Below are 12665 nucleotides of genomic sequence, written 5' to 3'. Positions count from 1 at the left end.
AACTAAGTGTATTATTAGTGAACCTGAATATTAAACCTGGCTTTTTTTTCTCTTCTTTTTTTGTTCCAGCCGGTTCCACAAATCATGCAAAATGGTCCTGGGTTTTACTATGTTTTACAAATACTCCGTCTGGGGGCGCAGGCAGAAACGCAGATAGAAAGTAAACCTATAGATGACTGGAGGACTAGTCATTATGAAATGAATTCTGCAATGATTTATGAACCCTATAGGATCACAATTAAAGCCATTAACAGTGTGGGAGAAGCTTCTGCAGATCCACCAACAATAATTGGTTATTCATATGAAGCCCGTAAGTGATTCTTTTAGTATTATAGTTTTTCTTTACAGCCACTAGTATTGAAGCATTTTTGTTTTGTTTTGTTTAATTTTAATTTCCTATGTTTTAAAAGAAGGTGTTGAAAAGACCCACAGCAGGCATTTTTTTGTATCAAAGCAGCAACTAAAAATCTTTCACTTTGTCAGTTTTGTGCTTAATGAAATATTATTTCTAGTGCCAAAGCAAATGTTGACAAACTCTTACATACTATATAATTTTGGTATCATTATGCTTAAGAATGTAGTTTTTATTGCTATTGTGGTTGCAAAGCTAGTGTGTTAACAAAATGATAATGCATGATCTTATTGCATCTAATACCTATGTGTTTGAAATCTTTATTTCAGTGTATTTCTTACAGCCGCAATTAAAAAAATACTTTTATTGTTTTCTTTTCCTTAGAACCCACTGTAACCCCAACAAATTTCTTGGTAGAAGAAGAAGGAGATACATACGCCATTTTCAGTTGGGAGTTTGACAAATCTGAAGTCAATAAAACTCAGTCAAGAATTAGAGGAGAATTCAAAGGGTTTAAGGTAAGTTTTTTTTTTATTAAAATCATTTTACTTCAAAAAAAGTTTAACTGTTTATTTAAGCCAACCTCTGTTGTTGTTGTTGTTTTGTTGTTGTTTTTTTTTTTCAGCTAGAAAATCTTGAGCTAGAAATAGATATTATTTTTTTTTTTAGTTGCTGTAAGAAGTCATTGTCAAGATTAATTAATAAAAAAAAAAGGAATATGGCTAGCTCATACAATGAATTCTTTCACTCTTAATTTAATAATTCAAAATAGCACAGTCTCCACTCCTGTTTTTTAAACAACTGTCCTTCATTTCTAAATGATCCTCTTCATTTCAAATAACACAGACTTTCAATTGTTGCAATTAACTTCTGTACTACTACTACTACTATAGGTCATTTCCTGTTTATCTAAGTTACTCTAAGTACATTTTGTAAGTGTCACCCAGTGATCAAGTATGAGTGGATATTGGAGGAAAATATCAAATAGTAATACAGAATAAGAATAGTGTCTAAATAAAGAAATAAATAGAAATGATTTTTTTTATTTGTTAGCTGTTATTGAAACTTCTATGAATTAATTATGAGGTCTTACTTGTACTATTTCTTTATCAAATTATGTCATTATTAATATTTCTTTCCATGCTTCTTTAAGATCATTAGCTCAATAGCGTTGTTCAGGGCCGGCCTTAGGCCACTGCAGCCTATGCGGTCGCAGTGGGCCCCGCGCTTTCATAGGCCCCGCGCTTATTCTAAGTGTACATCATTAAATTAAAACATTATAATGTATATAAAATAACAGGGTTTTCGCAACCTCCTTATTTTCCAGGGCCTCCAGGAAATCTCTTGAAAAGGCAAAATATACGATAAAGTCCTGAACATCTTTTGAATTTATTCAAATCTCCTGAAGAATAGACAAAATTGACATTTTGGGGTACCAATAAATAAAAAGTGGCATTGCGAGCTTTCATTTAATAAAAATTTATTGCAAAGACAAAAGTAGACCTATTTTCTAATTTAAAAAAAAAAATTGACATTATGCTTATCCCTACCCAGACTAGGCCCAGTGCTATCAGTTTTGCATAGGGCCCCGCAAATGCTAGGGCCGGCCCTGGCATTGTTGTATATTATTATTATTGTATTATGCGAATATATATATATATATATAGGCCTATGTATGTTTATTCATGTTCCTAATAAAGAACATCACTTCCGGGCCATTCACTGGAAAATGTTGTCAACACTAAACATGTCGTCACTGAACCTTCTATAACTATATGTAATAGAACCTTAACCCTAATAAGTCACCACAAGCATATTCCTTTTTTTATTTTTAATTAATTTTTCACTATATAGATCTATGTGTTGGAGATTTGGCATTTGATAGGTAAATTATGTCTGCTGCTGTAAAAGCATTCTAGGAAAGTAACAAACTTTATGCATATTAATTACAAATCTTAAGATGATCTGCTCATTAACATACTTCCTGTATTCCCCACAAGCAAACAACATTAACAGTTTTCCTCCTGACATTTTTAACACTTGAAAATAGCCTTAGAAGTAGTATACATAGTACTATTATGGATCAGCCATTTTTTAAAATGTACTTTCCAGATAATATTTTGGGAGCAGACTCAGAAAGCACTTACAGTCAGAGAGCAAGACATTGGTCCAGATGTAGTGAAGAATGCAACAGGGAATACATTCACTGCTAGAGTAGAGAACATGGTACCCAATACTAAGATGGAGGCCCAGATAGCTGTCTTGAACAACTACTTTATAGGTGTACCTACAGAGACCGTAAGGTTCACTACTCAACCCGGATGTGAGTATTAGTGAACCTTTACTTAATGTAGAAATGGAATCATAGTCTTGAATTTATCAATTGCTTTTTTTGCTTTCACTCAAAAATTATTCTATTGTCTGATAAAAAAACAGTTCCTGGTCCTGTGGAACTCTTGCGTATCATGAACATTGGAGATACACATGTCAACTTAATGTGGACAAATCCATTTGAAAACAGGGGTGACATAGAAGGCTTTGATATCAGCTATCGTTTAGGTTTGTATAACTTACATATTTTTTTTTTTAAATTATCATTTATTTTTATCTTATTTTCTCTTCTAAAACTTGAAGATATATATAGTAGAGAAAATAAGATTACAAATATTCTGGTATAGAATTAATAACTGCCTAAAATCTCCAAAAGGTATGTAAGAACAAAAAAAAAAGACTTAGTAGCTTCAAAATCAAAATTGAGATGACATGTCCCAACCACATATCACATGACCAGGCATAATCGCAATATGCTTTCATGTAATAGTAAAAATGATTACAACTTGTTTTGAGGGGTGAGGGGGGAGGGATTGTACTATATAAACTGAAGTATAGTAAATACAAAAATGTTTATTATAAAAAAAAATTTTCAGAACCTCTCCAGAGCCTAATTGTGCCAAAATGTCATAGACTTTGTTGAAAGTCATGCTGGCCACCTCCATTAACCATCAGTCATAGAAAATGATAGGCTTAACATCATCTGCCCCCATAAATTGCAAGGTCTAGAAGAGGTGCAAGGAGTACTTAACATAATTAAATAAAGAAAGAAAATATATTGACTCACTAACTTTCTTGGGTGCCTGTGTATATTTTTTTTTTTTTTTTTATTGCCACCTCAGTCAAAGGCTTGTATCTGAGTGAAATGCAAGACAGAGAGCCACAGATAGATGATCCCCATACAACCACTGCTTATTTAAGTGGCTTGATGCCCAGCTCCAAATACAGAGTCTACATCTATGCCAGGACCGCTAAAGGAAGAGGAGAAGGATACTTCATAGAGTTGGTTACAGCTGATCCTGGAAGTAAGTAGAATTTCTTTCACCATTCATTTCCTATATAATTAAAATCAAGTCCATTAGTGTTAATTTCAATATTGTTTACATTGTCATGCACACTAAGTTCACCTTGTAAATAATAAGAATTTAAAAAAAAAATTTTTTTTTCTTAAGCCCCGCGCATGCCCCGCTTCTCCATTGCAAATGTTGGAGCTAGGAATATCAATGTCACCTGGTGGATCAATGAGTTTGCTTTATCTGGCACAGTTGTCTTTGTGGAATGGAGGAAACTGGGTAAGTGAGAACATTCAGAATGAAACAATATTGGACTATCTTTGTAAGCCTTTATTTGTTTATTGAACAGAACATTCAGAATGAAACAATATTGGACTATCTTTGAAAGCTTTATTTGTTTATTGAACAGAGCATTCAGAATGAAACAATATTGGACTATCTTTGTAAGCCTTTATTTGTTTATTGAACAGAGCATTCAGAATGAAACAATATTGGACTATCTTTGTAAACCTTTATTTGTTTATTGAACAGAGCATTCAAAATGAAACAATATTGGACTATCTTTGTAAGCCTTTATTTGTTTATTGAACAGAGCATTCAGAATGAAACAATATTGGACTATCTTTGTAAACCTTTATTTGTTTATTGAACAGAGCATTCAAAATGAAACAATATTGGACTATCTTTGTAAGCCTTTATTTGTTTATTGAACAGAGCATTCAGAATGAAACAATATTGGACTATCTTTGCAAACCTTTATTTGTTTATTGAAGAGCATTCAGAATGAAACAATATTGGACTATCTTTGTAAGCCTTTATTTGTTTATTGAACAGATTTTTTTGTAATGGTTAAAGGTATTTTTACACATCATTACATATTCTTTGCTTTTCTTCCAGATGGTCCAGAATGGTTGCGTTCAACAGATGAAGTGATCAACTCATGGAAGAACATCAGCAACCTTGAACCTGGTACCACATATGAGGTTAGGATCAAGGCCACAAATGGAGAATACAGTGTGGCATCTGGCATTGAAGAAGTTAGAACAAGCGGCATAGGTATGTTTTAATCTACTATAATGGTATATTATTTTGCATTCCAGAACTGGATGAAAGCAAATTAGTTATTGTTAATTTCATTGTCTACTTAAACCTAAATTTAACATGCACTTAATCAATTTAGAAAAACTTGTTGGATTTTGTCCAGTTGAAATAAGCAATATATGTATTTAAATAATATTGTAAAACCTTTTTTTTTTTTTAAATTTATATATAATTCGAGACATTTGAAACTAATAAAATTTCACTAATATATTTTAAATCATGAGTAACTTGTATATTTTTTAAAATTGTGATGAAATCTATAGATAACATTTGTTCTTGAATAATCATATTGAAATAATTTTATGTCTGCAGCTGTGGCATTCTCTTTAGCTGGCAATATAGGATGGTTTATTGGCATGATCTTGGCCATCCTCCTGGTGATAGGTTTGATTGTCCTTTTCATCCTGTGCTACAAACGTGGCTTCCGATTCTCCCCTCGAGACAAGCAGAGCTACTACGATGGTGCTGACACGTCTCGTGAGCATTACTCCGGTACATATGATAGTAAGCTGTCATCTCCACATAAAGCTATCTTACATTCTAATCCATTCTTGGCTTAACTCTACCACAAATTGCAAGCTGCTCTATTCTATGACATGGCTTTCATTAAGTTATGTCTGGATATGAGTCAGTCATTTAGTAAAGAACATTTTGGGTCTTGATATTTTAAAGTATCTGGAAAAATATTTTTATTGGGTACTATCAATCTGTTGAAATTAATGAAAACATTTTTTTTATACCGGTAAAGTATCTGGAAAAATATTTTTATTGGGTACTATCAATCTGTTGAAATTAATGAAAAAAATTTTTTATACCAGTAAATTTCCAAATAATTTTTTTTTTCAATTAAGAAAAAGTGTTTTTGTTGACAGAAATACAATGTTTAAAATAGTAACTTTTGATCAACTATGTAAAAAGATTTTTATGTACCTTATAATTTTAAAGAGAAAATGAAGAATCCTAAATTTGTTTTTTCTCAATCATAGAGCACCTTGCAACTTGGCAAAGACCTTTTTCTTCATAATTAAAATTTTTGTCTGTAATTAACATGTTAATAATAGATAAAAGACATAAAGGATTTCTTAAAATTTATTTTGAACATAAATGGTTTTTGCATAGGCATTTTTAAAAACACAAATAAAAAAATATATATCAACTCATTACATGGAAATCAGACTAAAAGGCATAGATGAATGCATTTCAACCTAATTTGACCTGATTTTATATAATGTAAAAGGGATTCATATATCAAAGGTTTTCTATATATATTTCTTATTCTTGTTAATCTGGCATTGGAACACAAGATGTCCTCTTGTTTTATTTCAGTCTCCCTTGTGTAAATTAAGTTCACAGCTGATTTGTTCATAGAACATCTTTTGTCCTAGCATTCTCTTTCATTAGGTTTTATGTCACTATGCCCTTCTGGCCAAAACATCTTTTTTTTTTCATTCTGAGTCCGCAATCTAGTGATTTTCTTTTTTATTTCTTGATATCTTTATATTTAAAATTCTTTACATCACGTTCTGGTTAATGTATTTCATCACATTATTACATTCTGTTAATCTGAGCTGTCAGATATATATTTGTTCTCCTTATCTTTTTAATGTATGCTATCAGGTTATCTAATAGTTTCTTTTAATCTGTGCTATCAGGTTATCTAATAGTTTCTGTTAATGTGTGCTATCAGGCTATTTTATAGTTTCTGTTAATCTGTGCTATCAGGCTATTTTATAGTTTCTGTTAATCTGAGCTATCAGGTTATCTTATAGTTTCTGTTAATCTGTACCATCAGGTTATCTTATTGTTTCTATCAGCTCTGTTTATCAGGTTATTTTATAGTTTCTGTAAATCTGTGCTATCAGGTTATCTCAGAAGCAAGAAAAATAGACTAGCAAGGAAACTTACTTAAATCTAATATTAATTAAGCTGACTTAGGCTCATTCTATTCCTATGTAATCAGCTCTTCTAGACAATGGCTGGACTTCACAAATATCTTTATCTACTTAGCTAATGTAGGAGAAACTTGATCTGTTACTTGTTGGTTAAGATATCATGTTGCTTGAGATAACATGTGCAGGTTGCAACTGGGTTTCATGTCAAACTTTTGCATTCATCCTTAATCTTTGAAAGCAAAAACATTTCCTAATTGTTATAATCACTTAGGTAATAAAAAAAAAAAAAATCTATTAATGCATATTATTTCAAAGTTAGAATTTTTTAGTTTTGTTTATTAAAAAAAAATTATAAATTTTCTTTAGATGTGATGATGAACTTTAAAAAGAATTAGAATATTATTTACATTTATAATCCATAATTCTTTTTTTTTGTATAGCATGTTAATACATATTCATAACATGTACTGAATGGGCTAGTTCATCTTTATAAATACTTGTAGTCTTATAACCTAGATATTTTTAGCCTAGCATGAAGTGGCACCAGATAGCTTTAAACTGTTGCACGTACGTTATTTAGTGACTTCAGTAGACATTCATATCATCTCATATCATTTGGAAGGGTCAAATGTTATCAAAAGACGGTTTCAAACAAAATTGTCCCTTAAATCTTTCTCCCAAAGACCTTTGTATTTTATTATTGATCTATGTTGTTTATCCCAGTGGTTTACTAATCTATACATATATTGTCTATTAATGTCCTACAGGGATGGTGCTTAAGAAAGGTATTAACAAATAAATGTCAACCAACTATTTATAAATTGCATGTGAAATTCTTGTTACTATTACAGCTCTTTTGTATAATTACATTTGCTTTTTTGTTTATAATGAAACAAACATTTTGTTAAAAGTAATAATATTTAATAATAATAACAAGATATTAAAATTAAAATGTTATAAGTAATTGTGATTTACCTATCTGCCTTGCCTAATAATATTAGCAGACTTTTTTTTTCTTTTCAAATAGAAACCAATAAACTATAAAAGCTTTGAGCTTATTTTTTTTTAAAAAGCCTTCAAAATAAAGTTACAGATTTAATAAATTGTTCTTCTTATGATATTGTATTATATTAATTAGTTCATTGAGTATAGCCTCCTACCAAATTTCTCCAAATTGATTATAGTTGAAATGATAAATACATGATTAGTTAAAAGACACAATGCTTCTCTAAATTTGCTCAGTTCAGTTGACTAATGTAATTGTAACCTAACAAGATTAACAGAGGAATTGTCTTGCTTTATTTGGGAGTGACAGCATTGCCAGTGATAGTTTTTTTATATCTCTTAGATTTGTTTGTCTTATTCTCAAGCCATTTCAGACTTAGCCTGCTACTTGCTTAAGACATGTATATATATATATTGTTTATAATTTCCTTTCTTTCTCTCCCCTCTGTTCATAATTATTGACACCCTTGCCAAATTTATTGATTCAATACAAAAAAAATTAACTAGGTTTTGGTTGACAGCTAGGTCAGCATATTTATATGACTTAACATACCTCAATAATTTAAAATCCTTATTAAATCCTTAATAAATCTAAATCTTTTTAGTAATAAACAACATACATTTGGTGCCATATTTTAACTCAAGTAAATGGGTAGAAAGAAAAGCTTATTTTCTGTAGAACCTGCATGTCCTAAAAAATATAATAATTTCCTATGCCTTTGGGTTTATTTATGAACCCACAGCTTGTGTTGTTTGACTCTGTTTGCTTTTTTACAGATACGACCTACGTTGCCAGAGGTTCTGAACAGTTTGGTCCAGAGCCTAAAGGATACAACAATGACTACTATGATGACAGAGAGTAAGTCTGAGAAGGATGAATTATGCAAGAATGACTGAATTTTTTTTTGGTGTAAACTAATTGCAAATAGTGTTTCATATTATTTATTCTTTTTTTTTAATGCATTCATTATCCTGTTTAGTTTCCAACTTCCATGTCTATGCTAGTACTTGTAATTTACTTCTATATTATACATTTGTATATGATTGCAATTTGGATCAATGAATAGCTTAAAAGCTCTGTCACTGAGTCATTGATTAGCCATTTTGACATGTTCAAATGTTTGTAAATGATAATGTAGTATCTGAAGTTAAGCCTGTTCACTTGAGTAGTCCTTGTGCTTTTCTTTTGGCAACTAATACACCCAAAAGTGTAGATTACTTTTCTATTATTTCAGAAATGCAAAGTATTGCACACTTCCTCAAAGTAGCTTCTTAGATCTCAGGCTATTAAAGCCAATATTGCATTATTCGGTCCAAACCATGCCATTGTCATGGAACTAAATTCAAATAATTATTTCTTGAAAATTGAAAAACTTAGGCTTGGAAATATGTTTTTGGTCTCCAATGAATGAATCACTTTCTTCTCACCCAATTCTATTTTCAAATGATGCCCAATATGTAAATAGGTCAAGCTAATAGTTAGTCACTTGTGCTTAGATAACATTAGCAAGGTGTTAAGATTTTTTTTTCCTGATAAAATACTGGATTGAAAGTAAATAACATCTTACCCTTGTTTTTGTTGTTTTATAATTTGCTATTAATCCCTGAGTCTGATCCCATGAACACTTACTATCCATGTGTTTACATTTATTTTAATTGTGTGCATTTATTGGAATACCCAACTGGCCTATCCCTACATTTATTAATATCAAGAAATTCATTTTTTAATATGTTGGTTAAGTTTCTGAGGAGAAGATTGTTTTTTGTTTTTTGGTTTTTGTTTCTTTTTTTGGTTTTATTCTCTTGTATACAAAACAAATGACAGTGCTCAGAAAACCACATGTTATAATGTCTGTCTAAATTGTTCAAATGTTGACTTGTTTTCTGTTTCATGAGTGACAAATTTTATTTCTTATTATTGCAGCTACCACAACTATGAAGAAGGTGATGATGGTGGATTTGAAAAGAAGCCTCCAAGCTACACTAGCGAAGAGAAAGATTATGAAGCTGATAAATACCACCCTAACAACAGAGAGTACGAGGATTATGATAGAGAACCCAGAGACGGCTACGATGAGGATCAGTATGACCCTGACTTTGAACCAGGGGAGCCCAACAAGTTTGATAAGAGGGGAGCACCCCGTGAGCGCTATGACCACAGCAACCATTCCCAAGATGACTATCCAGATGACCGCAACTACTATGATGATGAGCATGGCTATGATCATGAAGATGATCGCTATGATGATAGACGTGGCTACGATGATAGACGTGGTTATGACGACAGGCGTGACGTTCGACCTGGCCGCAGGGATCGACGTGGTTATGATGACAGTCGTGACAGCTATGATGACAGATACACACCTAGTGTCACCTCCAGTAAGTCTGGTAGTGTTGCTAAGCCCTCTTCATCAACATTTGTTTAACAGTCTGCCACTCAGCTATATTTCTTAAAGCAAGTAAAAATGAATTGCAGCCTTTTTGCTCAGCTATCTTTTCATGCATTGTCGAATATTTTTATTTCTTATTTACAAACTCAATACTAAATTTATTTACATTAAAAAATTTTTTTTTATTTATTAAAGAACAAGGTGCAGACATTTTATTCTACAATTATGCTAGATCTGATATGTATATATCCTAAGTTTGTTTCTTTTAATGCTAATACTCGGCTGTGTGCAAACTTTGAGGTTAATTTCATCAAATGTTGAATTTACCAAATGTTGAACATCTCCAGCCTACTCAGTTCAAAAGAATGTACAGTAAATATTTTTATACTTGTTTTGTTTTTTTTTTTAATGACAAGAAATAACTCTCCACTGCAAATATAAATCTTTTGATGAAATTTTTACAGCCTTTTTTCTCTCCCCTTAAATCACTCACTATTCTGCTGTATTGTTCTCCACTTCAAAAATATAAATTTTTATGTTCCATTTATTTAAATATTCTTTTCCTATTTGTATATAAAGATGTGTGTATTTTATATGACATTTCCTGAATTTGTAAGAGCTAGTAGCAGGAGTCCGTATTGTTTGAATTTGGCTGTCTTGTTGAAAAACTTTCCTACAAAGTAATACAGTTATAGTTTATGTGAACATCTTTGTTGTACTGATTTCTGAGACTCCTAGACTGATGTGATTGTCTCTAAGAGTCCCTAAAGATGTTAGAACATTTGTTTTCACGTGTAAATACACAAGAATCATGTTTGTTACTGTGTTTTTAAACATTCCATTTAATTTCAAATGTATGGTATGAACTGTCATTTGTATGACTGTATGAAAGGGGAACTCCACAATGTGACTTGTTCGTGTCCAATTTTCATTTTATAGAATTTCTGTTTTCATATAAAGTGTTGTTTTTTTTTTTAAATCATCAAATATCAGCTTATTTGTACAAAGAATTTTGTCTGTATCATAAGGCAATGATAATATGTAGGTATATTATTTTGACTCAAGTCTAAAAACTTGGTCAGGAAATAAATTCAGCTGCTAGCACTTAAGATTAACATAATAATTGTTTGTATTCACTTTAAATGTTCTTGGGCTATTTCTACATGAGTTCTGGGTTAAATATGCTCACAGTGCCTCTCATGCAAACATTCCATGTACATTTTAGATGTTTGAAAATAAAACACAGATCCACTGTGCCATGTACAAACTGATTTCTAATAAATAGAATAAATAAACTTCCAGAATTTAACATTGTTACTTGTTTATCTTTAGATATTGGATGAAATACATTTACTCTGTGTTCTAGAACCATGGATTCATTCTAGAGACTTTGGCAGAATTTAAGTCATTGGTTAATATGCATGACTAAATGCATGACGCGTAGGACGTAATCATCTTCTTTTTTGAAGTAACGTCTGTATTATATAAGATAAGATAAGAGACTTCGTAGAATGGCATGCTCTTGACTCTTCACACAAGCTCTTTTTTTTTTTCAGTTACATTCAGTCACCTATGAGTAAAGATGTATTTCGATGTTTACTTTATAATGAAATCAATATACCATGGAAACAAGCCCAGTTAAGTTCGAATTAGTATGTCTGTAAATATAAACTCCTATAAATTTGCACACAGTGTCAGTCATTGTGCTTGTCAAGATATTGGTGAAACTACATAGAAGTATTGTTTGTTTTTATCATTGATAACTTGGCAGGTTGTGCTGAATAATAAGGCGAATGTTTTCGAGTCCATCGATTCAGAAAGAATGCAACATTTTGCGTGATACTGCAGTCTCATTTACGACCTAGATACATATTTTGTTGCACTAACACAAAGACGTTCTCCGCCGGAAGTGTATCAAGTTCTCTTTTCGCGCCTGTTCAGGACCATAGACCTATATATATATATATTATATCTCGACAGGAGATGTAAATTTTTTTAACACTACAAAAAAAAAAAAAAAAAAAAAAGTGAAAATCTTCAAAAATGCTGGAACTAGGGGTTGTTTTGTTAAGTACTTATAGAATTAAAGTTTGGAGAGTTTTGCCAATGCTGTGGTAGCTTTTCCTATCCTTTTTGTCAGCTCGATGTCTAAGTCTAGGTTACTGACAATTGTTGAACCCAAGTAGGTAAATTCCTGCACCACTGAAAGGGTGTGGTTCCCAATTTGTATTATAGGTATTTCTGCGACGTCTTGTGCCAGGATTTCGGTCTTGGAGAGACTTATAGTAAGGCTAAACTCTTGACAAGCAGCTGGTAAGGCGTTCACTAGCTTCTGTAGACCTCCTTGTGAGTGAGATACGAGTGCCGCGTCATCGGCAAACAGCAGCTCCCTTATCAAGATACGACCACAGCGACCAAAATCCTAGTCTACAACGCCTGTGTTGTGAGCACTCTCCTTTATGGCAGTGAGAGCTGGTCAACATACATGTACCAAGAGCACAGATTGAATAGTTTTCACTTGCGCTGCCTGAGACGCATAATGGGCATCTCTTGGAGGGACCAAGTCTCCAATCAGGAAGTT

General features: G+C 31.9%; 1 protein-coding gene across 4 annotated transcripts in view; it reads left to right on the top strand.

Annotated features, from left to right (window-relative positions):
- Positions 1 to 11393, top strand: part of LOC106071868 (neuroglian-like) — a 35205-nt gene extending 23812 nt beyond the window's left edge. Inside the window, exons 14-24 of one of the 4 annotated variants that reach the window (XM_013232078.2) lie at positions 70 to 310; positions 737 to 870; positions 2465 to 2675; positions 2789 to 2911; positions 3526 to 3708; positions 3856 to 3975; positions 4594 to 4752; positions 5110 to 5289; positions 7457 to 7474; positions 8472 to 8553; positions 9619 to 11393. In XM_013232078.2, the coding sequence (XP_013087532.2) occupies positions 70 to 310; positions 737 to 870; positions 2465 to 2675; positions 2789 to 2911; positions 3526 to 3708; positions 3856 to 3975; positions 4594 to 4752; positions 5110 to 5289; positions 7457 to 7474; positions 8472 to 8553; positions 9619 to 10120 (1953 nt within the window). In that variant the 3' untranslated portion in view covers positions 10121 to 11393. Of the gene's footprint in view, positions 1 to 69; positions 311 to 736; positions 871 to 2464; positions 2676 to 2788; positions 2912 to 3525; positions 3709 to 3855; positions 3976 to 4593; positions 4753 to 5109; positions 5302 to 7456; positions 7475 to 8471; positions 8554 to 9618 lie in introns of all 4 variants that reach the window. The other 3 variants (XM_013232077.2, XM_013232080.2, XM_013232079.2) reach the window with 3 other exon arrangements.
- Positions 11394 to 12665: the final 1272 nt, after the last annotated feature.

The sequence above is a fragment of the Biomphalaria glabrata genome, chromosome 4 (genome assembly GCF_947242115.1).
Source record: "Biomphalaria glabrata chromosome 4, xgBioGlab47.1, whole genome shotgun sequence".
Taxonomy (NCBI): domain Eukaryota; kingdom Metazoa; phylum Mollusca; class Gastropoda; family Planorbidae; genus Biomphalaria; species Biomphalaria glabrata.
Note: the sequence above shows the minus strand (reverse complement) of the source record. Positions and strands in the feature narration are given on the sequence as shown.